The sequence below is a fragment of the Monodon monoceros genome, unplaced genomic scaffold (assembly GCF_005190385.1).
Source record: "Monodon monoceros isolate NGI ecotype Baffin Bay Population unplaced genomic scaffold, NGI_Narwhal_1 Super_Scaffold_4, whole genome shotgun sequence".
In the NCBI taxonomy this organism is placed as follows: Eukaryota; Metazoa; Chordata; class Mammalia; order Artiodactyla; family Monodontidae; genus Monodon; species Monodon monoceros.
The window spans coordinates 35,876,978-35,904,735 of NW_021703781.1; the positions used below are offsets into that span (position 1 = coordinate 35,876,978).

The following is a 27,758-nucleotide window of genomic DNA, read 5'->3' on the forward strand; positions in this document are numbered from 1 at the left end:
TATTTTCATTGTTTCTTTTTCCTTGGTTTTCTGTCATTTTAATTTGGTGGTTTTATATGATATTTTTCTAAGTTTCCTCTTTTTTATGTTTCATTTCTCTGCTCTAGATTTTAGTTTTGTGGTTACCATGAGGTTTGTATAAACTGTCTCATAGATTACGTAGTTCTTTTTCTGCTGAAAGCGTCTCATCTTCATTTGCCTATACAGATTTTGTCCTTGTCTTCTTCCCCTTTTATGTTTGTTGCCACAAATTATCCCTTTTTATGTTGTGAGTTTATTACCAAATTGAAGTAGCTATAGTTGCTTTTAATGCTTCCCCCCCCCTTTAACCTTTATGCTATAATTGTTTAACAACTAACTCTGGTGAAGAGTTACAATTTTCTGATTCTGTCTGTTTATTACCTACGCAAAGTTTTTTGTACTTTCGCCGTTTTGTTTCAGGTAGAAGAGCTCCTTTCAACATTTCTTGTAAGGCAGGTCTAGTAGTGCTGCACTCCCTCAGCTTTTGTTTGTCTGGCAAAGACTTTATTTCTTCTTCATATCTGAAGGATAACTTTGCTGGGTAGAGCGTTCTTGGTTGACAGTTTTTATCTTTCAATATTTTGAGTATGTCATTCCACTCTCTCCTGGTCTATAGAGTTTCTGCTGAGGAATCTGCTGATAGCCTAATAGGGTAACTTGTAGGTTACTGTCTTTTTTTTTTTTTTTTGTCTGATTGTCTTTAAAATTCTTTATCATTGACTTTTGACAGTTTTAATATAATGTGTCTTGGAGAAGATCTTTTTGTGTTGAGATAATTGGGTGTTCTGTTAGTTTTGTGGACTTGTATATCCAGTTTCTTCCCAGGTTTGGAAAGTTCTCAGCTGTTGTTTCTTTAAATAAGATCTCTTCTCCTTCTGGGATACCCGTTATCCTTATGTTGCCTTTTCTAATCAAGTTGGATAGTTCTTGTAGAGTTTCTTTATTAAAAAATCTTATTTCTCTCTCTTCTTCTACCTGAATCATTTCTAGATTTCTAACTTCAAGCTCACTCATTCTCTCTTCCATATGGTCTGCTCTATTTCCAGTGCTTTCTAATCCATTCTTTATCTCATTTATTGAGTTCTCCAGCTCCAGAATTTCCATTTAGTTCTTTTTTGGAGTTTCAGTCTCTTTGGTAAAGTATTCCTCTGTTTATTAATTTTACTCTTTAGCTCATTGAACTGCTTTTCTGAATCTTCTTGTAGCTAATTGAATTTATTCATGACAGCTATTTTGAATTCTCTATCAGTTAGATCACAATCTTCTGTGACTTTAAGTTTTACAGAATTGTTATTTTCTTTTTGTGATACTGTGTTTTCATGGTCCTTGATGAGTTTTGTTCCTCTGCCGGTGCATTTGAAGGAGCAAACTCCTTTCTTATTTAGATAAAGTTTTTTAACAGTTCGAGTTCTTAATTAAAGGCCTTTCTTTTTGTTTTTCAGTAGGTGGTGCTATAGCCCAAGTTTTTGTTTCTCTTGAGTGGCCTCCGGCTATATTTGAGAACCAGCATTTTCCACCCTCCAGCACCTCTGCCAGAGGTGTCTCTGGTGTCCTCATTGCCACTGCTTGTGCCTTGCTGCTGCCAGTGTTGCTACTGTCACTGGTATTGCCGCCTGGGACACTGGGATGGCAGGCACCTCTACCATGTCTGGGGACACCTGGGTCACGGACACTGCTGCCACAGTGGGGAAGGGGAGAAGCCAGAGTCATGGGCACCTTTGCCGCCTCCAGGGTTGTTGGGTTGGTGGGTGCTGCTGTCATTGGTAGGAGTGGGGGAGGCTGGAGTTGCGGGTGCTGCTTTGGCTGGAGGGACCAGGGTCATGGGTCCTGCCACCGCTGCTGTCCGGCTCCCTGTGGCTATGGGTGCCATTGTGGCTGGGAGGCCTAGGTCTCATGTGCCACCTCTGTTGCTGCTACCAGGTTCGCTGGGGCTGCAGACTCAGCCGCTGTGGCCAGGGGCCAGGATCCCAGCACTGCCTCTGCTGCTAGTCCCTGGTTCTGCCTCCTCTGTGTGTCCCAATTCACCCACCTTCAGATGTACAGATGTCTGGATCTCTCCAGCATACTGCTGTGTTGGGCAGAGGAAGCTTTCTGGAGTTAGGAATGTTTCACTAGTTGTAGACTGAAGGGGAGAGACAAAGGGAGCTTTTCACACCATAATGGTGTTGATGTCACCTCTGCAAAGATATATTTTTGTGAGAATAAATTTCAGTTTATTCTTGCATGATTCATAGTAAGTTATTTTTCAAGTTTATTGTTCTCATTTCACCTGTTTTAATTTATTGGCATAAGGCCATTCACAATATCCTTTTAACTTTTTATTCCTAACACTATCATTTGTGTATTCTTTCTCTTTTGCCTGCAGCACCCCAGCGTTCTTAGCAGAGGTTAATTTATGAATGTGTCTGTGAACCAGCATTCAGCTTTTCCTGTCTCATACATCGATTTTCTGTTTCTTTTTTTGTTCTTATTATTTCCTTCCACTTTCTTTGGGTTTATTCTAGTATTCTTTTTCTTAATTTAATTGTTACGAGACCAATTTTAAGTCCTCTTTTTAAATATAAATTTCCTTGTAACTATTACTTTAGTTCCATCACACAAGTTTTATTATATCAAATTTTCAATATAATTTACTGCTAAATATTTTCTAATTTCCCTTATGACTTACAGGTTTACTCTTGAATCTTATTTGAATTATAAATTTCCAAAGTTAGAGTATTTTTGATCATCTTTTTGTTATTGACTTCTAACTTTGTCATCTTGAAACAAAGTGGACTGTATGATGCTAATCCTTTGAAATTAGTTGAGCTTGACTTTGTGTCCCCAATGTGGTAAATTTTCATAAATATTCCTGGGTGCTTGAAAATAATGCACATTTTCCAATTGTTAGGTTCAATGCTCTATTTATGTCCTCTGGATGAAATTTGTCAGTTGTTCAAATTTTAAGATTGTTGGCATATCAGCTATTAAGATATGTTAAATATCTTTCATTATAATGGTAGCTTTGTCAATATCTGTTATTTTTTTAAAAATAAATAAATTTATTTATTTATTTATTTTTGGCTGCGTTGGGTCTTCATTGCTGTGCCTCGGCTTTCTCTAGTTGCGGAGAGCAGGGGCTACTCTTCATTGCATTGCGCAGGCTTCTCATTGCGGTGGCTTCTCTTATTGTGGAGCATGGGCTCTAGGCGTGCAGACTTCAGTAGTTGTGGTGCATGGGCTCATTAGTTGTGGCTTGCAGGCTCTAGAGCACAGGCTCAGTAGTTGGGGTGCATGGGCTTAGTTGCTCTGCAGCATGTGGGATCTTCCCGGAGCAGGGATTGAATCCATGTCCCCTGCATTGGCAGGCGGATTCTTAACCACTGCAGCACCAGGGAAGTCCCAATATCTGTTAACTTTTGCCTTACATATATCTGAGGCTATTAGAATCACACACATTTATAATTTTTCCATCATCTAGAGATATCAAAGTTTTTATCATTATATGATGACCATCTTAATCTCCATTAGGACATAACAACTTTACCTAATAATAATAAGGCTCCACCAGTGTTCTTTTGGTTAGTATGTGCCTGAATTATTTTTTATTCTTTAAGCTTTCTGTGTCATCACGCTTTAGGTATTTTTCCTGTAAACAGTAAAGAGCTATTTTTTTTAATGTGTATTTTAAACTGAAGTTTCCTTGTTTCTTTGTGTGGTTGATGATTTTTAATTGTGAGTCTTGCTCCGAGATTTTCCTTTTCCCAGACTCCATGCAGCCCATCCTTATTCTGGCCATCCTGCCTTTCTGCAGACACAGCAATGCCTCAGTGAGGCTGCAGCTGCCCTTTGTAGCTAGGCCTTGGTCAGATTCCAGGCCCTTCTCTTCTTGCTTTGTCTTGGGAGAATTCTCTTTCTGAGGTCCCCTGATCTCTCTATTCCAGGGGCAGAGGGTTCTCTGAGGAGGCCTTTGTCTTGGCCATCTGGACAGCATGCAGCTTAACTAAGGATCTCAGTGCTGAACCTTGTTCTACTTATCCTACCAGCTTTTAGAGGGCAGGGAAGTATTTGTCAGCATCAAAAACATTTAGTAAGTGGTATTAGGTGATGAAAAGCAATAGTCATTTGTTGAATGTCTCTTGGGACTGAGCACCAATGACTTATTTTCATTTAATTCCCTCTCAAATTTTAGCATTTTACCAATAAAGAAATGGAGGCTGAGAAAGGATAAGAAACATGGTTGAAAGTTAACACCTAGTAAGTGATGCAGCAAGACTTTGAACTCAGGTCTACCTCCAAAGCCTCTGTGTGTGCTTCTGAGTGTGTGTGTGTGTGTGTGTGTGTGTGTGTGTGTGTGTATTTGTCCTGCTTTTTTCTGGATGCTTCCACAGTAATAGTGATGACTTGCTTGTTCTGCCACAATAGACTGACGTTTAAGGTTTGGGCTCTAACTTGTAGATGGCATCAGGCCTGATTCTTTACAGATAACTCCTGTGTCAAATGTCATCCTGGTTTCACAATGAGGAATTTTTAAATGTACAAGAATCAGATTTCATAAATAGAGCAATTTTTTGGTCTTTAAAAGAAGTACATCACCCTTGACATTCCCTAATGGTTAGAAAAGGGGAAGTGAAACCCCAGCCTCTCCTGAGAGAGTCTGTGGGGTAAAGGACAAGGCAGTGGGCTGGGCATGGTGGACAGGGTGCTCATCCATGCCCACCATTGACACTTGGCATCCCCTTGGGCAAGCAACTTGGCTTAGACCTATCCATACACAGTGGGCTGTGGTCTCCAGAAGGAAGACAGAGGCTGTGGGCCTTAGACTCAGGCCTATGTGCTCTACACCTTAGTGTTCCTTGTACCTTTTACTTTATCTTACTGAGCTTTGATTTCCCAATTCAAATGTGGGGATAAGAGTATCCACATTGAGGGGTGTTGTGAGGTGAGGACTGGAGATGATAATGGTGTTAGTTAGTTAGATAATGGTCACAGCTGCCGTTTACTGAGCACTTGTGTGCCAGATGCTGTGCTTCGCTTTCACAAGCATTAGGTAATCTATGTAACTACGATTAAGTAACATTTTTCACAAAATAGAAGATATATATTATATAAATCCCAAAATATATAATGAGATTCCCAAGATACAGAATATTTAATCTCTGTGAACCGTAACACACACACCACCTCCTTCACAGCACGTGTGACACACACACACCCCACACACACAGCATACACACACGCACACATGTGCGCACACACACTCTCTACAGTGGAGCTCAATAAAGGGCAGCTGTGGTTGTGATTAATCATGCAGACCTTCTCTGGTATTTACCAGATCCTGCTACCTGGGAAGGATGTCATCCTTCTAGGCCAGCCAATCCACAGTGTGGGTCTGGAGAAGGTGGAGAGGGCAGCGGGTCAAGCATTTTTTAAAAATTAATTAATTAATGTATTTATTTTTGGCTGTGTTGGCTCTTCATTGCTGCTCACGGGCTTTCTCTAGTTGTGGCGAGCAGGGGCTACTCTTCACTGCGGTGCGTGGGCTTCTCATTGCGGTGGCTTCTCATGTTGCAGAGCATGGGCTCTAGGTGCGCAGGCTTCAGTACTTGTGGCTCTCAGGCCCAGTAGTTGTGGCTTGCAGGCTCTAGAGCGCAGGCTCAGTAGTAGTGGTACATGGGCTTAGTTATTCCTCAGCATGTGGGATCTTCCCAGACCAGGGCTCGAACCCATGTTCCCTGCATTGGCAGGCAGATTCTTAACCACTGCGCCACCAGGGAAGTCCCTCAAGCAATTTTTTTAATCATGGAAGGGTACTGAATATTGTCAAATGTTTTTTTCTATATCAGTTGAGGTGATTGTTTGGTTTTTTCCCTTTGTTTATTAATGTGGTGTATTGCATTGATTGTTTTTTTTTATGTTGAACCACTCTTGCATTCCTGGGATCTTAATCATGGTATATAATCCTTTAAATATGCTGTTGGAATTGATTTGCTAGTTTTTTGTCGAGGATTTTTGCATATATACCGATGAGGGATATTGGTCTCTTCTTTTCTTTGTGTGGCTTTAGTATCAGAGTAATAATACAGGCTTCCTTGCTGTTCCCTGAACATGCCAGACATACTCCCACTCTGGGGGCTTTTGCACTGGCTATTCCCTTTGCTTAAAATGCTTTTCCCCTGGATATCTGCATCCCTTTTTTCAAGTCCACCCAAATGTTACCTTTTCAAACAAGCCAACCCTGCCCCCCAAATTAAAATTGTAAATTGTTTCCTTCTTACACCCTAGCGCTCTTGGTTCTTTCTCCACTTTAATTTTTTTTTTGCAGTAATATTTATCACCTTTCTTCATAATATATAATTTGTGTATTCATTATTCTATTACATTAATATACTATGTTATAATATATGATATATATCATACAATACTATAATAGTATAGTATAAATTATATAACAACAATAATTTTTATTATTTATAATTTACCTATTTATTATGTTTACCTTTACTGTCTCTACCCTTCTTCTCACATATCAGGTATGGGTTTTACTTTGTTTAGTTTATAGATGTATCCAAAATGCCAGGAAAATACTTAGGTCAATAAATATTTGTTCAGTTCAATTGGATAAATTAACACCAAATGTTAGAAGCACTCCTGGCACCTTAGCCATTCTTCAGGGCTGGTGGTGCCAAGAACAGTCTCACTGTGGGTGGGAAATTCAGTGCTAGAGGCAGGATGTTTGAAAATCAAGTGTTTGTGATTTGGGATTAATCTCGTGACTTTTTCTTTCTTTCTTATTATTATTTTTCCAATTAACATACAGTAAAAGTCCCTTTCTTGGCGCAGAGTTCTTTGGGTTTTAATTCACGTGCAGAGTCATGTGACCATCACCACAATGAGGATACAGGACAAACACCCCCTCAAATAGTTCCTGAATGTTGTCCCTTCATAATGAAACCCTTTCTCAATTCCTAAACCCAGGCAACCACTGCTCTATACCTATAGTTTTGTCTTTGTCAGAATAACATATAAATGCAAGTACAAATGTTTAGTCTTTTGAGGCTAGCTTTTTCAACTCAGCATAAGGCCTTTGAAATCCATCCAATTTGTTGTATCAATAGTTCATACATTTTTATTGCTGAGTAGTATTCCATTGTACAGACGCAAATATTTTCTCCCAGTCTATGGTTTGTCTTTTTACTTTTAAAGTGTCGTTCACAGTTTGAAATTTAATGATAAGTTTGCCTATATTTACAAAAAATCCTGCTGGGATTTTGATTGGAATTGCATTGTATCTATAGATGAATTTGGGGAGAATTGAAACCTTAACTTTATTGAGTCTTCCAATCCATAAACATAGAATGTTTTTCCATTTGTATATTCAGTAGATGTATGATTTTTTAAAAAAAATCAAGGTCTATAGTATTCAACGTACAGAGCCAGCACATTTTTTATTAGATTTATACTTATGTGTTTAATCTTTTCTGGAGCACTATCTTAAAAGGTATTTTAAATGTTTCATTTCCCAATTGTTTACTTCTAGCATATAGGAATATGATTAATTTCTATATGTAACTGTGTATCCAGAGATCATGCTAATTCACGTGTTAGTTCTAGGAGGTTGTTTTTTTTTTTAATAGATTGCTTGGGATTTCTATGTAGACAGTCATGTTGTCTGTGAATAGTGACAGTTTTATACATTCCTTTCCAGTCTGTTGTTCCAGCGTGATGTTGAATAGGAATGGTGAGAGGGGACATCCTTGCCTTGTTTTGATCTTGAAGAAAAACTCTTCACTCTTTCGCCATCAAATATTATATTAGCTATGGGGTTTTTTTTGGTAGATGTCCATTATCAGGTTATGGATGATTACTTCTGTGTCTATTTTCCTGAGAGTTTTTTATCATGAGCAGATGTGGAATTTTTAAAATGCTTTATCTGCATATGATCATGTTTTTTTCCTTCTTTTTTTAGTTTAATAATATGATGGGTTACATTGGCTGATTTTCGTTTTGTTTTTTTAGCCCTTAATTTTTTAAATTGTGTTTTCCATATCTGAAATATCTTTTTCTTCTTTTTTCTTGAACTTTATTTTATTTTTAAACAAGGGGTTCTTATTATCTATTTTATACATATTAGTGTATATATGTCAATCCCAATGTCTCAATTCATCCCACCCCCCACCCCCCCGCCACCACTTTCCCTCCTTGGTGTCCATAAGTTTGTTCTCTACATCTGTGTCTCTATTTCTGCCTTGCAGACCAGTTCATCTGTACCATTTTTCGAGATTCCACATATATGCGTTAATATACGATATTTGTTTTTCTCTTCTGACTTACTTCACTCTGTATGACAGTCTCTAGGTCCATCCACGTCTTTACAAAGGACCCAATTTCATTCCTTTTTATGGCTGAGAATATTCCATTGTATATATGTACTGTATCTTCTTTATCCATCCGTCTGTTGATGGGCATTTATTTAGGTTGCTTCCATGACCTGGCTATTGTAAATAGTGCTGCAGTGAACATTGGGGTGCATGTGTCTTTTTGAATTATGGTCTTCTCTGGGTATGTGCCCATTAGTGGGATTGCTGGGTCATATGGTAATTCTATTTTTAGTTTTTTAAGGAACCTCCATACTGTTCTCCATAGTGGCTGTATCAATTTACATTCCCACCAGCAGTACAAAAGGGTTCCTTTTTCTCCACACCCTCTCCAGCATTTGTTGTTTGTAGATTTTTTGATGATGGCCATTTTGACTGGTATGAGGTGATACCTCATTGCAGTTTTGATTTGCATTTCTCTAATGATGAGTGATGTTGAGCATCCTTTCATGTGTTTGTTGGCAATCTGTATATCTTCTTTGGAGAAATGTCTATTTAGGCCTTCTGCCCATTTTTTGATTGGGTTGTTTGTTTTTTTGATATTGAGCTGTATGAGCTGCTTGTATATTTTGGAGATTAATCCTTTGTCAGTTGCTTTGTTTGCAAATATTTTCTCCCATTCTGAGGGTTGTCTTTTCATCTGGTTTGTGGTTTCCTTTGCTGTGCAAAAGCTTTTAAGTTTCATTAGGTCCCATTTGTTTTATTTTTGTTTTTATTTCCATTTCTCTAGGAGGTGGGTCAAAAAGGATCTTGCTGTGATTTATGTCATAGAGTATTCTGCCTATGTTTTCCTCTAAGAGTTTTATAGTGTCTGGCCTTACATTAAGGTCTTTAATCCATTTTGAGTTTATTATTGTGTATGGTGTTAGGGAGTGTTCTAATTTCCTTATTTTACATGTAGCTGTCCAGTTTTCCCAGCACCACTTATTGAAGAGACTGTTTTTTCTCCATTGTATATCCTTGCCTCCTTTGTCATAGATTAGTTGACCATAGGTGCGTGAGTTTATCTCTGGGCTTTCTATCCTGTTCCATTGATCTGTATTTCTGTTTTTGTACCAGTACCATATTGTCTTGATTACTGTAGCTTTGTAGTATAGTCTGAAGTCAGGGAGCCTGATTTCTCCAGCTCCAGTTTTTTCCCTCAAGATTGCTTTGGCTATTCAGGGTCTTTTTTGTCTCCGTACAAATTTTAAGATTTTTTGTTCTAGTTCTGTAAAAAATGCCATCGGTAATTTGATAGGGATTGCATTGAATCTGTAGATTGCTTTGGGTAATATAGTCATTTTGACAATATTGATTCTTCTAATCCAAGAACATGGTATATTGCTCCACCTGTTTGTGTCATCTTTGATTTCTTTCATCAGTGTCTTACAGTTTTCTGAGTACAGGTCTTTTATTTCCTTAGGTAGCTTTATTCCTAGGTATTTTATTCTTTTTGTTGCAATGGTGAATGGGATTGTTTCCTTAATTTCTCTTTCTGATCTTTTATTGGTAATATATAGGAATGCAAGAGATGTCTGTGCATTAATTTTGTATCCTGCAGCTTTACCAAATTCATTGATTAGTTCTAATAGTTTTCTGGTGGCATCTTTAGGATTCTGTATGTATAGTATCACGTCATCTGCAAACAGTGACAGTTTAACTTCTTCTTTTCCAATTTGGATTCCTTTTATTTCTTTTTCTTCTCTGATTGCCATGGCTAGGACTTCCAGAACTATGTTGAATAATAGTGGTGAGAGTGGACATCCTTGTCTTGTTCCTGATCTTAGAGGAAATGCTTTCAGTTTTTCACCATTGAGAATGATGTTTGCTGTGTGTTTGTCATATGTGGCCTATATTATGTTGAGGTAGTTTCCCTCTATGCCCACTTTCTGGAGAGTTTTTTATCGTAAATGGATGTTGAATTTTGTCAAAAGCTTTTTATGCATCTATTCAGATGATCATATGGTTTTTATTCTTCAGTTTGTTAATATGGTGTATCACATTGATTGATTTGCGTATATTGAAGAATTCTTGCATCCCTGGGATAAATCCCACTTGATCATACTGTATGACCCTTTTAATGTGCTGTTGGATTCTGTTTGCTAGTATTTTGTTGAGGGTTTTTGCCACTATATTCATCAGTGATACTGGTCTGTAATTTTCTTTTTTTGTAGTATCTTTGTCTGGTTTTGGTATCAGAGTGATGGTGGCCTCATAGAATGAGCTTGGGAGTGTTCCTTCCTCTGCAATTTTTTGGATGAGTTTGAGAAGGTTGGGTGTTAGCTCTTCTCTAAATGTTTGATAGAATTCAAAGCCACCTGGTGCTGGGCTTTTGTTTGTTGAGAGATTTTTAATCACAGTTTCAATTTCATTACTTGTAATTGGTCTGTTCATATTTCCTATTTCTTCCTGGTTCAGTCTTGGAAGGTTATACCTTTCTAAGAATTTGTCCATTTATTCCAGGTTGTCTATTTTATTGGCATAGAGTTGCTTGCAGTAGTCTCTTAATGATGCTTTATATTTTTGTGGTGTCTGTTGTAACTTTTCCTTTTTCATATCTAATTTTATTGATTTGAGTCCTCTCCCTCTTTTTCTTGATGAGTCTGGCTAAAGGTTTATCAGTTTTGTTTATCTTCTCAAAGAACTAGCTTTTACTTTTATTAATCTTTGCTCTTGTTTTCTTTGTTTCTATTTCATTTATTTCTGCTCTGACCTTTATGATTTCTTTCCTTCTACTAACTTTGGGTTTTGTTTCTTCTTCTTTCTCTATTTCCTTCAGGTGTAAGGTTAGATTGTTTATTTGAGATTTTTCTTGTTTCTTGAGGTAGGATTGTATTGCTATAAACTTCCCTCTTAGAACTGCTTTTAATGCATCCCATAGGTTTTGGATCATTGTGTTTTCATTGTCATTTGTCTCTAGGTATTTTTGATTTCTTCAGTGATCTCTTGGTTATTTAGTAACGTATTGTTTAGCCTCCATGTGTTTGTGGTTTTTACATTTTTTCCCTGTAATTTATTTCTAATCTCATAGCGTTGTGGTCAGAAAAGAAGCTTGCTATGATTTCAATTTTCTTAAATTTACCAAGGCTTGATTTGTGACCTAAGATGTGATCTGTCCTGGAGAATGTTCTGTGCGCACTTGAGAAGAAAGTGTAATCTGCTGTTTTTGGATGGAATGTCCTATAAATATCAATTAAGTCTATCTGGTCTATTGTGTCATTTAAAGCTTGTGTTTCCTCATTAATTTTCTGTCTGGATGATCTGTCCATTGGTGTAAGTGAGGTGTTAAAGTCCCCCGCTCTTATTGTGTTACTGTCCATTTCCTCTTTTATAGCTGTTAGCGTTTGCCTTATGTATTGAGGTGCTCCTGTGTTGGGTGCATATATAAGTGTTATGTCTTCTTCTTGGATTGATCCCTTGATCATTATGTAGTGTCCTTCCTTGACTCTTGTAACATTCTTTATTTTAAAGCCTATTTTATCTGATATGAGTATTGCTACTCCAGCTTTCTTTTGATTTCCATTTTCATGGAATATCTTTTTCCATCCCCTCACTTTCAGTGTGTATGTGTTCCTAGGTCTGAAGTGGGTCTCTTCTAAACAACATGTGTATATATATGGGTCTTGTTTTTGTATCCATTCAGTGAGCCTGTGTCTTTTGGTTGGAGCATTTAACCCATTCACATTTAAGGTAATTATCGATATGTATGTTCCTGTTACCATTTTCTTAATTGTTATGGGTTTGTTTTTGTAGGTCCTTTACTTCTCTTGTACTTCCCACATAGAGAAATTCCTTTAGCATTTGTTGTAGAGCTGGTTTGGTAGTTCTGAATTCTCTTAGCTTTTTTTTTTTTTTTTTCTGTAATGTTTTTGATTTATCCATTGAATCTGAAAGAGATCCTTGCGGGTAGAGTAATTTTGATTGTAGGTTCTTCCCTTTCATCACTTTAAATATATCATGCCACTCCCTTCTGGCTTGTAGAGTTTCTGCTGAGAAATCAGCTGTTAACCTTATGGGAGTTCCCTTGTATGTTATTTGTCATTTTTGCCTTGTTGCTTTTAATAATTTTCTTTCTGTTTAATTTTTGTCAATTTGATTACTATGTTTCTTGGGGTGTTTCTCCTTGGGTTTATCCTGCCTGGGACTCTCTGTGATTCCTGGACTTGGGTGGCTATTTCTTTTCCTACGTTAGGGAAGTTTTCAACTATTCAAAAATTTCCCTGGGTCCTTTCTCTCTCTCTTCTCCTCCTGGGACCCCTATAATGCAAATGTTGTTGTGTTTAATGTTGTCCCAGAGGTCTCTTAGGCTGTCTTCATTTCTTTTCACTTTTTTTTTCTTTACTCTGCTCTGTGGCAGTGAATTCCACAATTCTGTCATCCAGGTCACTTATGCGTTCTTCTGTCTCAGTTATTCTGCTACTGATTCCTTCTAGTGTATTTTTCATTTCAGTTATTGTATTGTTCATCTCTGTTTGTTTATTCTTTAATTCTTCTAGGTGTTTGTCCTTTAATTCTTCTAGGTCTCTGTTAAACATTTCTTGCATCTTCTCTATCTGTGCCTCCATTCTGTTTCCGAGGTCCTGGATCATCTTCACTATCATTATTCTGAATTCTTTTGCTGGAAGGTTGCCTATCTCCACTTCATTTAGTTGTTTTTCTGGCATTTTATTGTGTTCCTTCATCTTGTACATAGTCCTCTGCCCTTTAATTTTGTCTTTCTGTGACTGTGGTTTTCCTTCCACAGGCTGCAGGATTGTAATTTTTCTTGCTTCTGCTATCTGCCCTCTGATGGATGAGGCTATCAAAGAGGCTTGTGCAAGTCCTGATGAGAGGGACTGGTGGTGGGTAGAGCTGGGTGTTGCTCTGGTGGGCAGAGCTCAGTAAAAGTTTAATCTGCTTGTTTGATGATGGGTGGGGCTGAGTTCCCTCCCTGTTGGTTGTTTGGCCTGAGGCAACCCAACACTGGAGGCTACAGGCTCTTTGGGGGGGCTAATGGCAGACTCTGGGAGGGCTCATGGAGTAGTTCCCAGAGCTTCTGCTGCCAGTGTCCTTGTCCCCATGGTGAGCCACAGCCACCTCCCGCCTCTGCAGGAGACCCTCCAACACTAGCTGGTAGGTCTGGTTCAGTCTCCAATGGGGTCACTGCTCCTTCCCCCTAGGTCCTGATGCACACACTACTTTGTGTGTGCCCCCCAAGAGTTGAGTCTCTGTTCCCGCCAGTCCTGTTCAAGTCCTGCAGTCAAATCCTGCTAGCCTTCAAAGTCTGATTCTCTGGGAATTCCTCCTCCTGTTGCCAGACCCCCAGGTTGGGAAGGCTGACGTGGAGCTCAGAACCTTCACTCCGGTGGGTGGACTTCTGTGTTATAACTGTTCTCCAGTTTGTGAGTCAGCCACCCAGCAGTTATGGGATTTGATTGTATTGTGATTGCGCCCCGCCTGCCATCTCACTGCAGCTTCTTCTTTGACTCTGGATGTGGGGTATCTTTTTTGGTGAGTTCCAGTGTCTTCCTGTCGATGATTGTTCAACAGTTAGTTGTGATTCCGTTGCTCTCACAAGAGGGAGTGAGCACACGTCCTTCTACTCTGCCATCTTGAACCAATTTTCTAGTCCTTAATTTTATTATTTATTTATTTATTTATTTTTTGGCTGCATTGGGTCTTCGTTGCTGCGCGCAGGCTTTCTCTAGTTGTGGCAAGTAGGGGCTACTCTTCGTTGCGGTGCACAGGCTTCTCATTGTGGTGGCTTCTCTTTGTTGTGGAGCACAGGCTCTAGGTATGTGGGCCTCAGTAGTTTTGGCTCACAGGCTCTAGAGTGCAGGCTCAGTAGTTGTGGCACATGGGCTTAGTTGCTCCGCAGCATGTGGGCTCTTCCCAGACCAGGGCTCGAACCTGAGTCCCCTGCATTGGCAGGCGGATTTTTAACCACTGTGCCACCCTGGAAGTCCCTGCATTGGCTGATATTTGAATAGTGAACCAGCCTTGCATTTGTGGGATAAGACAAATTGGCCATAGTGCCTTATTTATTTTATATATAGTTATATTTGATTTCCAGTAGTTTATTGAGGATTTTTGCACCTATTTTTCTAAGAGATGTTGGCAGGTAGTTTTCTTTTCTTATACTGGTTTTGTCTGCTTTTGATATCAGAGTAATTCTGGTCTCATAAAATGCACTGGGAAGTGTTCTTTTGTATATTTTGAAAGAAGTTGTATAGAATTGGTGTTATTTATCTTTTAAATGTATGGTAGAATTCACCAGTGGAAACATCTGGGGCTGGAGTTTTCTTTGTGGAAAGGTTTTAAACTACATATTCAGTCTTTGTGGTAGCTATAAACTGTCCTGGTTATTTATTTCTTCTTGCTTACTTTTGGTAGTTTGTGGCTTTGAGGGAACTGGTCCATTTTATCTAGGTTGTCAGATTGGTGTGCACAGAGTTATTTGTAGTATTTTCTTATCCTTTCTGTGGGGTGTGTAGTGGTATTCTCTCTTTCATTTCTGATGTTGGTAATTTGTGTCTTTTTCTGTCTTTGCTAGCTTAGCGAGTGGTTTTTCAATTTTTAAAACTTTTTCAAACCTCTTCCTGAGCAGTTCTCAAAGCCTTTGGAATGTGGTTTAGGGTCAGATCCACACATGTGCAGCTCAGAATTGAGCTCAGAGGTTGATACACAACTTAGTGGTTTCACTCTTAAGTCTCCTCCTCTTCATCATCTTCCTGACACTTTCTGGCTCTCTGGGGTCCCTTCCTTCTCCTCTGTCTAGAAAGCTGGAGCTTTAGTTTCTCTGCTCTGCTCTGCCATGCACTTCCCACAATTGCATCTGTCTCTGGGGCCAAGCAGGGAGACGAAAAAGAGAGGCAAAAACATTGGGGATTTTGCCTGACTCTTGGGACCAGAGTTCCTCTGGTCAGAGAGAAGGGTTCCCCTCCCTGAGAATTTCAGATGCCTGCCTGGTCACTGCTGCTGCTGTGTGGTTTCTTGGAGGCTGAAGTGAGAAAGAATGGAGAAACTCAACAAAGAAAATTCCAGGGATTTTCCTCCATGCTCTGGGCCCTGTTGGAGCCTCTTTCCCCACTCCTTAGACTAGAAATAGAGCCTCCTCTTGGAGGCTGTGTCTGTTCTGTCCACACGTGGTGCACGGTTCTTACTCCTTGTAAGCCCATTCTGGGAGATGCTGGACGGGGAAGCCCCAGGAAACACGTTACCAGTTGCATGGTGCTTTGGGTTTGGTTTCCTGCTTTGCTACCGTTTACTTTTCAGAGTCCTCAGAGAGCTGCTCATGCGTTCTATCTGGGGTTTTAGTTTAATTCAGTGGGTAGGACAGAGTAGAGTGTGCTTACACCGTCTTGAAGGGATCCAGACACGGTCCTTTGTGTGTTTGTTTGATATAAAATGAGAGCTTCTCCACCTCCCACATATCTGGAGAGAGGGTAGCGGCCCAGGGGACTAACTTCGTTGAGCATCTGCTCTGTGCCGGACACTGTGCCTTAGTGCACAGCGGCATTATTCTGTGACTCTACGCGGAAAGTATGGCATTGTTAGCTCCATTGTGCAGTTGGGGGAAGTTAGGGTCAGATTAATTAGGTCAAAGTCATATAATTAAGTGGTAGGCTGTGGTTATGTATCGTGGCCTGTGTTAGAAAGATTCAGAAAGTTCTGTGGAAAGCAGAAGAGAAGGCTTAAGTCTGATGTCCTGCTTCCCTCTCTCTGCAGGACGGATGAAGGTGATGCTGTGATCATGCACCCTGGGATCCTGTGCATCATGGTGAGGCTGCTGCCTCAGTTGTACCATGAAGATCACCCTCAGGTACTTGTTGTGAACACATGAGTTTGTCTTTTTCACGAGACTGATCTTTTAAGCTCCTCTGGCCAGAGACTCCCTTTCCCTTTTTGCCTTTGCCTCCAGTCCCCTGTATGAACAGAGCCTCCTTCGTGAAGTGCCTCCTGCAGGGGAGTATCAGTGGGTCTGAGACCCTTGATTGAGTTCTGCCCACCCTTCCATGGCCACTCAAAACAGATTGTTCCTGTTGGTGATGTGACCTTCTAAAAACAGCAGCCAAACAAAAACTGAATGAAATGATTTACCTTCATGAGGCAAGTCCCATATAAGTGCTACATATAGTGCTGGGCATTGGTGGGACCAGAAGTCCTCTGCTCCCCATTAATTTATCCATTGCTTGGATATTGGCTGTGACCCTGGCTCGGCGCTCTATGTAGGACATGCAGGGCTAACAGGATGAGAACTGAGCACTGTCCAAGGAGCCCACATCTGTGGTGGGGACCGGGAGGTGGTGGTGGGGCAGACAGACTAAGTAAATAAGCTCACAAATGAATCTACTATTACAAATTGTCACATGTGATATTAAGGGGAAAAAATGGGTGCTGACAGAGAATAATGGGAATGGAAGTGGAGGGGGAAGACCTAATTAAATCTAATTTAGATGAAGGTGTGGATGTCAGGGAAGCCATCTCTTTGATGGTAACATTTAAGCAGAGCCCTGAAAGATGAGTAGCAATTAAGCAGGTGGGAAGGAGCCTGCTGCAGGTGTCTGGGGTGGGAGCAAAGCGGGAGAGCTGGAAATGTGCCCGATGGGGCAGGCGGAGGAAGGCTGCCGCCCTGACAAGCTGTGGGGTTTTATCCCAAGGGCAGCACGAAGTCTCTCTCAAGTGAATGGAGGGGGACACAATCAGGTTTTTGTATTAAAAATCTCTCTTGTTGCATGGAGAGTGGCCTGGGAATGGGGCTGTGTGGAAGAGAATGGGGACAGCAGTTAGGAAGCCATGTCCACAGACTGGTAACACATGGTGGTAGCTTGATTATGGTGGCGTCTGTGGGAAAGTGTGTAGAGCAAGGAGTCAAGAGACCTATTGGGAGATAGAATCAAGGCCCTGAGATGAACGGGGCGCAGGAAGCAGGAAGGGGGGGGGAGTCAAGGTGGCTCTTAGCTCCTGTCCTGGCAGCACTGACGGCCCCACTGCAGCGAGGCGCGCTCGTACCGGTGAAAGCAACAGAACGAGGCAGATTCTCAGGAAGTGCTCTCAATTTAGAGAATATGTTCTCTAGAGGTTCTGAGAAAGAAACTCGAAGTTGAGGAAGCCCTGGAAAATACGCTCTTGAATTAGCAGCAGACGAAAGGAAATTACTTGACCTGAGCAGCTACCATGTACCAGGCACGGTGCCACACCCTTTCACTGATTATTTACCCTCATAGATGTTTGGTGGGGAGTATCATTGTTTCCATTTTAGCCAGTGGGGAAACCGAGTCTCAGACAATGTACGTGCCTTTTAAGGATTCTGAGTTGGTGGACCTGGTATTAAATGTGGTCCTACCTGGTGGCAGTTCTTATGGTCTTTCCCCTGCACAGCAGTGGCGTCTATAGGAGAATGGGGGCTCACGGGGGTGCGGGTCCAGCTTTGTTTTGTCCTGGAGTTAAAAAGGAGGTGATAGGGCTTCCCTGGTGGCGCAGTGGTTGAGAATCTGCCTGCCGATGCAGGGGACACGGGTTCGAGCCCTGGTCTGGGAGGATCCCCCATGCCGCGGAGCAACTAGGCCCGTGAGCCACAACTACTGAACCTGCACGTCTGGAGCCTGTGCTCCGCAACAAGAGAGGCCGCGATAGTGAGAGGCCTGCGCACCGCAATGAAGAGTGGCCCCCGCTCACCACAACTAGAGAAAGCCCTCGCACAGAAACGAAGACCCAACACAGCCAAAAATTAATTAATTAATTAATAAACTCCTAAAAAAAAAAAAAAGGAGGTGATATGTTTTAAGAAGAAATGGTGACTACAATTGACCCTTGAACAACATGGGGGTTAAGGGTGCTGACCCTCACACAGTGTACTACTATCTCTGCCTCAAAAACAAAGGAGTTGATAAATGACTCACCCAAGGACAGGAAGGTGAAAAAGTTTGGATAGAATCAGGACTCAAATGCTAGTTTTGATTCCACATATTGTGATCTCTAATTGAACATAAACTTTTCCCTACACTCAGGTAAAGATCTGTAAAATGAAAATACAGGTCTTATATTTATTTTAAAAAATCCATGCATAAGTGGACCTGTGCAGTTGAAACCTGTGTTGTTCAAGGGTCAACTATAGGGGTGTTATTAATCATTGAAAATGACAATGGCTTAGTAAAAATATTGCAAATCCTCCGAAATTGGTGAGAAGTGGAGTGGAGGAGCAAAAGCCTTGATGTGGAAGGAAGGGACTGTTTTACTTAGGAAATTCTGTAAACTAGGTACAGGAGTTAAAAAAGGACTAACTCAATTCCATGTCTACATGTCTCTTTGTAACTGGAATCCTTTATGTGGTTCATGATCCTCTGCTGGAAAGTGACGATAAAGTGATTATCAAACCAATGAGTAGGGATGCATCTAATAGTGAAATGGAATGCACTTTATATCTTTCAACATTTATGGAACAGCAGTAGCCTGGGCTAAAACGGGTTTGATTGCTCCTTTAGTTATCTATCGCTGTATTACAAAGGGCTGCCAAGTTAGCAATAATGGTCTCGTTCTTCCTCGTGGTTCTGTGGGTCAGGAGTTTAGACAGGCACCGCAGGGACAGCTTCTGTCTGCTCCACATGGTATCAGCTGGGCACCAAGATGGGTTCTCCACTCACAGAGCTGGCACTTCACAAGCTGGCTCAAATGGAGAGAGGCTCCTAGGCTGGCCCAACTGGGTCAGATGTCTGGGGCCTTGGTAGGGTCTGGCTTCTCCTCCATGTAGCCCTCACCATCTGGCTTCTACCTGTATACCTCCACCTGGATTCTCTAGCAGGCCACATAGCAGCTCAGGGTTCCCAAAAGCACAAAAACAGAAGATGCCGAGCCTTCTGGAGGCTTTCGCCTGGAACAAGCCATTACTTCCATGGCATTACTTCCATGGCATTCTGTTGGTCAAAGTGAGTCACAGGTTCAGCTTAGACTCAGCGAGAAGGGACCTATGTCTCCTTTACTGACGTGAGGGGTGGCTTGCGTGTACAGGACAGGGGGAATTGTTGGGGGCCATCTTTAAAGACCAGCCACCACACTTGCCTTAGGCATCTAACTGATGGATAAAATTATTTGACCCCTAAATCAAATGTCTTCGAGTCATTTGGTTATCTAAAGCCTGGGACCTTACTTTCTTTACCTTAGTATTCACGACAGGTTCTGCCTGGAGCATATTGGAAACTAATACACATTGAGTGTTACTTCTATTCCAGGAACATTAATCAGTGTTCATAACAGCTCATTAAAATGAGAATCTCCCCCATTTTGCAGGTGCTTGAAGCTCAGGAGAGTTGTGTAACTTCCTAAAATCATGGAGGTGTTGAGGGGAGATCTAAAAGTCACTTCTAGGTTCAAGGTCAAGACGTGTTTGATGAACAGATCTCTCATCTCTGCAGCTCTTGCAGAATGCAGGGTCATGCATCTGGGCTTCCTTAGCTGTATTTCATACCCTGCAGTGCACTTGCAATGAGAACAGCCAAGCCAGTGGTTTGGGTGGTCTTAGCAGTCAGACGGTTGCTGATAAACACGTTGTGCAGAACTCCACCATGAGGATGACTGACGAAGTGATGCAGAGCAGACAGTGGCCTGTCCTTCCGCTTCCTGGTGCATGAAGGCTCTGTGGATGAGCCCCAGTTTCAGATAAACACCATGAGTCGTCACATCAGGGTGTGGGGAGGAACTTTCCCTCATCCTGTGATGGTAATTGGACAAATTAAGTATGCAAATGAGGCTTCCACTTGGCAGGATACTTTTTCCTCTATTCAGGTCACAATAAGTAATTTAGGAAAAGTCTAACTCTCACGCACTCTCTCTCAAATGTGCAGATGAAATGTAGTGGTACATTTTCTCAGAAATCTTCTGCAGATGCCAAATCAGCAGCTATTAAAAGTTGGGTAATTACAGTAATTAACTTCTGAAAGGGGGGGCGGGGGGAAACCTTGTAACAACAAACAGAATAGTAAATCAAATGAGAAATGAGACACACGCAAGAAAATGCTGAAATGAAACTGACAGAAGGACTGCAGGTTTTGGGGCAGAGACAGCAGCTGGAAGTTTCAGTAGATGGCAGTATTACTAAAAAGATGGAGGGGCTTCCCTGGTGGCGCAGTGGTTGAGAGTTCGCCTGCCGATGCAGGGGACACGGGTTCGTGCCCCGGTCCGGGAAGATCCCACATGCCGCGGAGCGACTGGGTCCATGAGCCATGGCCGCTGAGCCTGTGCGTCCGGAGCCTGTGCTCCGCAACGGGAGAGGCCACAACAGTGAGAGGCCCATGTACCGCAAAAGGAAAAAAAAAAAAAAAAAAAAGATGGACTGTGAGTTCCCACTCGTCTCCCTTTAGGTGGGCCTGGTGATTCCCAGCATCCCTATACTCTTACCCACTTTACATCCCTCAAATGCTCTTCCTGCCTTATGGATGAGAAATTGATAGCTTTCCAAGGTACAGATATCATTTTAGAAGCAACAACTTAACTACTTACATGGGTTGTCTGGTTTATTTCTAATTGTGGCCAAATTAAATTTGTTCTGTTCATGACCAAGAGGGGGTTTTTCCCTCTGCAAAATGCTAGCAGTGCGAGCTGCTCTTGGAAACAAATAATCCAGCTGAGTTCTTTTTCCTCTTGTATCATCGCCAGTATTAAAATTGGACTGTAGGAATTTTATTGTGAATGTTGCTGTACCAGGCACAAGGCAAACGTGGAGCCCAGCTCAGTTCTGTTGGAGCTGAGTTGGTCGCTGGAAGAAGTAACTGAGAAGAAAGGCCTTTTCCCTTTCTTTCTGGCATGCTCAGCAGCCATGAGGGGCTTGCTGTAGGGACGTGGCTCTGGGCTAGAACTCTGACCAGTAGTGGAGAGCTCTCTTGTCCCAGCACCACTGCACTTCCGTTCACGTCTTAGCAGAGGGTTATTTGCTCTGTGCATGACAATGGGAACTCAGAGGGTGGGAAGTCAGATCCAGTTTCACAGAGGTGGAACTCAGCCTGTGTTGGGGCCACCAGTGTGATGTATTTACTTTTATGAATAATTACGCAGCACCTACTAGGTACCACTGGGGATTCAGAGACCAATGTCACAGTAACACGCAGTCTGAGTTTGAGGGTGGGTACTCAGATGAGTGGAGAAGATAGTTAGATATTCTAACTGTAACAAAGGTTTGCCCACAGGGCCTTGGGGCAGAGGGGAGAGAAAGCCACACAGAGATGGGGACACTGGAGCCAGACTTTAAAGAAGAGACCTGTCTATGCCAGATCAGGTAGAGGAGGGTGGGACAAGACAACAGAGAGAGGCACACGTGAAGATGCCATGCCCATGCGGGGACTTCAAATAGTTCAGTTGGGTGAGGATAGACCATGCGGGTAGAAAGGCAGTAAATGGGGCAGGAGAAGTAGGTTGAAGCCACATCATGAGGGCCTTGAGTACCATACACAGGCAGTTGGATTTTATTGGATTACCATCCTTTGTCGTTATCATCATCACTGCTGTGGTTAATGAGCACCCACTCTATGAGGCTCTGAAGATGACAGATTTTGGTCAAATCTCTCTGCCACTTAACAGTCACAGAACCGTGGGAAATTATCTAACCTCCACGACCCTTAATTTTCTTTGCTGTAGTATGGGGAGAATATCATCTTCCTCATGGCATTATTGTGAGGATCAGCTGAAGCAATGCAGGAGCACTTAACATGGCAAGCAGAACGTACAAGGCACCATGGGAAACACTTGCCGACTGGTGTAGCTACTGCTATTAGTTGCCGAAACTTTACAAGCATTTTATCATTTGATCTTCGTAATAACCCTGCAAGGTAGACATCAGTATTCCCACTTCACAGATGAGGACTTGAAACTTGTAGCACTTAAGTGACAGAGTTAACATCATAGCTAGGTGGTGGATGTGCCTGATGGGAGGCTCCAGGACCTCCTGCCACTGCACCAAGTTGCCTTCCCTGTAGGGAGGTGGTAGCCGTGGGTGGGAGGCAGTTGGAAAGCAAGGACATGATCAGACCTGGGCATTAGAGAGACTGTTGTCTATAGTCAGTGTGCACCTCCCCTCACTGTTGGGTATGTTCCAGATTCTACTGCAATGGAAGCCTCCCACACAGTATGATGGGACAGAAAGAAGATCAGGCTCGGGCTGTATCTGTCAACTGATTTGCACCTCAATTTGGAAAGGGTGCCATTTTCTGGAATTAGCCTGTATTTCAAACACATTGAACTAATCATGTGGGTTTCAAATAGCTCAAGTATCGACAGCATTAATAGCCCTGGATAGCATTGTGTAAGGGCAAGCTATTTGAAAAGAGCCATTTTCTTCAACAAGGAAATTGGCAAAGTAGGAGTCTTGCTTTATTAAATTACAACACATTAGAGATTTCAAATATGTTGAATTTCTATGTTTCTTCTGCTCTTTCATTCTGACCGCATTCTTCCCCAAATATTTTTATTGTCCCTGGGTGGAAAAGTCTCAGATCCTGGTCAAAATCCAAGTGACTTCTTAGGGTGGCCTCTTAAATAGAACAAATGGACATAATCTTGCATGGAGATGAAGAGCATCAAAAGGAAGCTACAGTGGACGTAGAATGATGGAGTGGAAGTTAAAGTTGATAGGGTGAGCTCTGGTCCAATTATCTGGCGACCTTTCCTCCAGTCCTTTACCATCGTTATTTCTATGACTTAACATGGGCCACTTCCTTTCTCTGCACCTCAATTTCAGCTACTCAGATTTGGCCTAGATCACAGGGGTTGCAGACACAGTGTCCTGGGGCCAGAGTCGTAAAGTAAATGTGTAGGTGTAAACAATAAGGAATGGTGAGACCTGTGGTCATAGGGAAGTGTACTTGCCCTGCCTAGAGCTACTCACATCTAGCTAGGGGGAAACAAGACAAAAGCAAAGCCAAACTACCCCCACCAAATAAAACACTTCTGTAGGCCATCAGTTTATGCCCCTTATGAGATACTGAGTTCCCTTCCTTATAATGAGTGCATGACTCAGTCTTAAAAACATGGGCTTTGAAGTAAGACCCGGGTTGGGGTGCCAGTTCTACCACTCACTGACTATGTCACCTTAGGAAATTGATGTAACCTCTTCAGTCTCAGTATTCTCATAATAATATTTTCCCATTGAGAAGAGTAGTGGGAAGTATAGTTCGAGTGTCCTCAGGACTACCTGGCATGCAGTATGTGCTCTCATACCCCCTACCTTTCTCTTCTGGCTTTGGTACTCGATGTTCCTAGGACTCTGAGTCACAGTATATAAGATTTTAGAAATACAAAATGGAAGGTAATACATTTTAGGTATATTTCCAGCTGGCATTATACAATTGATAAATTAATTGATAAATACAAATGATAATTAATCAGGAACCTTACTGATACAAGGTAAGAAAAGAAGACTGCAACTAAAAGGGATTAATATTCTGAAAACACGTGCATCCTTTAAGGAAAAGCACCTTCACAAATTCTGTTTCAAAAACATACCAGTGAGGTAGGTATTTTCATTATTCTCGTTTTAAAGCTAAGGAAACTGAGGCCCAGAGAAAGTAAATAACTAGCCCAAGTTTCCCGTTAGTTAGTGTCAAATCAACATGAGTACCTACTTCTGGGTAGATATTCGTGTGCCCTGTGCCCAGAAGATGAAGGGAGGGTAAATGTCTATTTGGAAGCTCAGAAGCAACACACCGGGACTGGAGTCACAGAATGCTTGGAAATGGATCTCTTATCTCTGCAAGAGACTGTGGACTCTGTAGTCTTGTTTGAGGAATCTTCTCCAGACAATCGTGTGTGGAGACCTGCTAACAACAGCAACAACAACACATCTGTTTAAAAAGTATATCTTAAAAGAGTTGTGTCAGCAGTTTACTTTGGCCCAAGCAATAGAGATACTCAGGGTAAGTTAATCCCTCCTTCTCTGAGCTAACCAAGGATGCCCAAGCCACAGCGGGGAAGGGTTCTGTCTGGAAGCTGATGTTGGGTCTCACGGAGCCCACTGCTCACCTGACCTAGCTGTCGTGGAGTGAGGGGGTGTGTGTCCAAGGTGATGGAAACTCTTCACAGATGTTTCAGGTTCCAGGCTGTGCAGGCATCCTCCTGGATGGATGTTTACAAGCGGATTTCCCTAGTGATGTCCTCATGCTCCATCTCAGGGCTGACCACGGGCTCAGGAAAGATCATTTCCCCTGCCGACCTGGCACTGTTTTCATTATTCTTCAACACTCACTTGGCACATCACCTTTTCTGACCACCTTCTCTGGTCCAGTGCACCTGCTGTTTCCTAGAACACCTTGTGCCCTTGTGCTTGCACTCACTGGGCAGCTGTTGTGTTGGAGGCACAGGGATATGTGCTGGGGAAACAAGGATGAGGAGCCATTGTCTCTGGTAGCAGTTCACAGTTCTTGGTAAACAGATAGATAGCTTGTCATAGTGTGGTGTTTATAATGATTCAGGTGTGGACACAGTGCTAGTTAGGAAGATCAGAAAAGTTTTCTTAGATGAGAGAACGTGTGAATTGTCTCTTTAATAAGTAGGACCTCAGCAAAGGGATGGGATTAGAAAGGACATTCTCAACTTTGGGCATCAGTCAAAAAGGTTATGGCGTATTCAGCAAAGGGTGATGTTACTGGGGTAGAGTACACGGTGGACCAAAGGGGAGGTTGGGAAGTAAAGCTGGAAGGAGACAACTATTTTATTAATATAAGATCCTAGGCTTCTGTAACCAGGAAGTATTGGCCAAAATATGTATGTAATTTGTAAAAGAAGCAGAAGATTTAAAGCAGGCACCCACATGCATCTTGGTCTTCATTGCAAATCTGTACAAGTACATCCAGGAAGCCATGCCTTTGGACGTGGATTCTACTGATTCAATGGGATTTGGACCCTCTTACACCTAAACCAAGATCACAGACTCCCACGCCTATAAGGCCATGTGGGCAATGCAAACGAGTGTATTAGGCTGGTGGGGGCTGTGCATAATGGAAAGTTTATGCCCATATAAAGAGAGAGCTAATTCTAAGTAAGCAAAGATAAAAACCACAACGACTTGTCAAATAAAACACATCTTTACAAATAAAACACATATTTACCTGTGACATCCCAGAAGAGCAGAGGTCACTTAAAATGTATCATCTCTCTTCCAGAATCATCAAATAAAGAACATTTCACCCAAATTGGAATAAGTGACTAGTCCAAATTTGAGTAGCTCAGTGGAAGTCCCTAGTTCTTTCTAAGTGTCTGGGGGAAGCATATGCTGGCCATCTGATGGTTTTTGGTTAGGACTACATGATTAATGTCTAGAAGACACACTCTGGACTGATGTACTCATAGCCCACGCCTCCTTGGAGGGACCCACCCCACCAGGACCCAGCCCTCATTGGGCTCTGGGACCACCATATTAACCTGGACCAGGAGAGAAAGTGGGGGGTGGGAGAGAGATAAAGAAGATTAAACATCCACAGCTGGACAAGGACAGACTTGAAGACTCAGCTGCTAAGTGGAGAAGGCAGAAAACTCCTACAGGCAGCCCCGCACATCTCTCTGTGATAATTTGCCTTGTGGGTCCAGCCTGCTGATGACCCTGAGCGCTTACCACTGAGTCCTAATTGAACCACTATCCCCTTCCTGCATTGGAAGTCATGTGCGTTAGGAAAATCAATCCATTTGTAGGGGGAGAAACCAGACTGGTTTCCTGCTACTGCTCATATTTTCACTAAAACCCCATTTTACTGGAACCAACATTGAAAAAAACAGCACATTTTATTCAAAACAAGGCAATATTGGTATTGACAGAGCTGCAGCGATAATGAGGGCGATCAATTTTCCCTCCTCCATTATGGGGTATTGAGCAATTCTGGAGTAAACTTGTGGCATTATTAGATAAGATCAGCATTTCTATTTCTCCCTTTTGAAAATTTTTTCTTTTTTTCTTTCTTTTTTGCATATTTAGATTTTAAGTATTCCTGCTCTGGTGAGGAAAAAAAAAAAGCAAAAACAACAACAAAAAGGAAAGCCAAAAGTCCCCAAAGCAATAAGTGAAGTGCTGGTAATAAAAATTGGAGGTTGTAGACATTTGTTTTTAATTCTTATTAATAATACATTGTGTTGTTATTTTTGCATCTTATTTCATGCAGACTGTCTCCCCAACTCTCACCCCAAATTAAAAGACTGCAGTTACCAAATATTCCAAGTTCTGGGAGAGGGAGAGTTCTGGGCAAGAGGGTAGAAGCAGCTTTTCTGTTTTGAGAAGAGTGAAGAAGGAAGGCAGAGGTGCGGTCTCTTTGGATGTAGGAAGGGACACTTAGAGCATTGGAAGAAAGATTTGGGGAAGGGAGTCAGGAGGTTGGGGAGGTTTCTACATGGAAGAGCGTCTTAAATTAAAAGACATGGAACTGTTTAGTGCAAATTAGATCTGACATTTCTTTCTTCTGTTTCTGGTCCCTGTTGGGTTATACATGTCCCTCTGGCATCTCAGGCTGGCTGTGCAGATACCACAGTGACAGGGAAGGGGATTGTCTTCATCCATTCGGGCCACTATAACAAAATACCATAGACCAGGTGGCTTACAAATAACAGAAATTTATTTCTCACAGTTCTGGAGGCTGGCAAGTCCAAGATCATGGTGCTGGCAGATTCGGTGTTTGGTGAGGACCCACTTCCACACTCATGGCACTCTTCTCGCTGTGTCCTCACGTGGTGCAAGGGAGGAGGGAACTGTCTGGGGTCTCTTTCCTAAGGCCACTAATCCCATTCATGATGGCTCTGCCCTCAAGACCTAAGCATCTCTCAAAGGCCCCTCCTCCAAATACCACCACACTGGGGGTTAGGTTTCAACGTATGAATTTGGTGGGGGGGGGGGGAACACAAACAGTCCATTGCAGGGACTGTGTTCTTTGAGTGATGAGATCTCTCCTTGACATCAGTGATGTTGACAGAGTGACAAAATCCTACCTGGGAGCAGTCCCCCTGAAAACCATTCTAATGTAGTTTATATTTTAAACTAAAATTGAATAGTCTAAAATCTTAAGTCGAAAATATTACCGAAGATATTGTAATGATGGGAATTTCACTGAATACCATCAGTTTGAGGCAGGAGCTATAGGCGTCATGCTTTTGGAAGGCGTGGGAGGATGGGAGGGTGAGCTGTGTGACCCCTTCCTTTTTTTAAAAAAAATTATTTATTTATTTTTGGCTGCGTTGGGTCTTTGTTGCTCCATGCGGGCTTTCTCTAGTTGTGGCGAGCGGGGGCTACTCTTCGTTGCTATGCACGGGCTTCTCATTGCCGTGGCTTCTCTTGTTGCAGAGCACAGGCTCTAGGCATGTGGGCTTCCGGAGTTGTGGTTGTGGCTCATGGGCTCTAGAGCGCAGGCTCAGCAGTTGTGGCACACGGGCTTCATTGCTCCACGGCATGTGGGATCT

The 27,758-nt window shown here is 42.0% G+C and overlaps 1 protein-coding gene across 12 annotated transcripts in view; it reads left to right on the forward strand.

The window, feature by feature from the left end:
• The window catches only part of WDFY4 (WDFY family member 4), a 278,318-nt gene that overhangs the window by 55,061 nt on the left and 195,499 nt on the right, over positions 1-27,758 (forward strand). For all 12 annotated transcript variants that reach the window (XR_003797097.1, XR_003797100.1, XR_003797098.1 and 9 more), the window contains one exon: positions 16,068-16,161. Coding sequence is in view for 7 of the 12 variants with exons in the window: in XM_029245825.1 (XP_029101658.1) it covers positions 16,068-16,161 (94 nt within the window). In the remaining 5 variants the exon portion in view is untranslated. The remainder of the gene's footprint in view (positions 1-16,067; positions 16,162-27,758) is intronic.